Source organism: Acyrthosiphon pisum, chromosome A2 (assembly GCF_005508785.2).
Source record: "Acyrthosiphon pisum isolate AL4f chromosome A2, pea_aphid_22Mar2018_4r6ur, whole genome shotgun sequence".
Taxonomy (NCBI): domain Eukaryota; kingdom Metazoa; phylum Arthropoda; class Insecta; order Hemiptera; family Aphididae; genus Acyrthosiphon; species Acyrthosiphon pisum.
Window position 1 is genome coordinate 42,042,724 of NC_042495.1, and position 1,233 is coordinate 42,043,956.

The following is a 1,233-nucleotide window of genomic DNA, read 5'->3' on the forward strand; positions in this document are numbered from 1 at the left end:
TTCGTCCTGGGCCTCTCAAATCCTAATAGGACGACCCTGAGTAGTGTGATACAACATTATATAGGCACCTACCGATCAGTGGTGTTTATATAGGAATTTAATATTTTAACTACGAGCCAATTATCTACACATTCATTTTTTAAAGTGCCATGGGAGCTTATAATCATGATTTTTATACGATTATTAAATTCTTGTTTATATATCGGAATTAACTACGGGCATTGAAAATGTCCAAAAAGAAAAAAATATGTATATATAATATATATTATTATTACCAATTCGAAACCAATTTAGAATGTGACTATTTTTTGTTTTGTTTCGTTTCAACGGTTGTCGCGACATTATATGATATTATATAATTTTTTATGATCACAAAGAAACGTCGCCGATGTCCGTTTCGGGCCGTCTGCCTAGAGTTTGCGGGTTGCACGACTTCATTTCGAGATTACACTCGTACCGGTCGGCATACGTCGCCGACTGTCGGTGTTCGTCGTGCGCCAAGCAGCACATTATCAGGCCCGGCGGATGGGAGGCGTCGCCGTTGTTCATGGGATGCGCCGGCAGCTCTTGGTGACCGGTCATCAGCTTGGTCATGCCCGTGGTGATGTCGGCGTCTAGCGAGACTTCCGACAATGTGTCTTGGATGTTCAGGAACCGTTTCCACGCTGACCGGAACTGTGGACGAAAATTGAACCAATGACCGTATTAGAATATATTAACACCATTTCAAAACGGTACAACAATAATAAATCCGAGAGTTGAAATCCAATATTATATTATACGAACAAAAAGTATCCAAAATTCGTTTAAAAATTTATTGGTGACATAAAATCAATAACTAATTATAGTCTGTTAACAAATTGCTATGGCCTTACAATTTTTTTTCGCAGCTTGTTGCCACCATCGGTTATTTTTTCCAAGTATATTTTTAAAATATTTATGTATATTTTCTTATTTAAATTATTTTGTGGAAATAAAAATAATCCAACAGAAATTATTATAGAACCAGAAAAATGTAATTAAGGATCATCTAGCCACTCTTATCGGGCCATACGGACTCATTTTGTTTCTCCTCTACCCACCTCACGCAAACTTCACTTTAACACTCACAACATTTGACAGCAATATTAATTTACGTCAAGTAAATTCCCACCTTTTAAAACTTTTTACATAATTTAACACTGTGCTTTTTATTTGTTATCTCAGATTTTAAAATTTGACACAAAAACAAAA

At 36.0% G+C, this 1,233-nt stretch overlaps 1 protein-coding gene across 1 annotated transcript in view; it reads right to left on the reverse strand.

The window, feature by feature from the left end:
• Positions 1–6: 6 nt before the first annotated feature.
• The window catches only part of LOC100168719 (rhodopsin-like), a 63,711-nt gene continuing 62,484 nt past the window's right edge, over positions 7–1,233 (reverse strand). Inside the window, exon 7 of the mRNA XM_029489570.1 lies at positions 7–675. Within this exon, the coding sequence (XP_029345430.1) occupies positions 370–675 (306 nt within the window). The 3' untranslated portion in view covers positions 7–369. The remainder of the gene's footprint in view (positions 676–1,233) is intronic.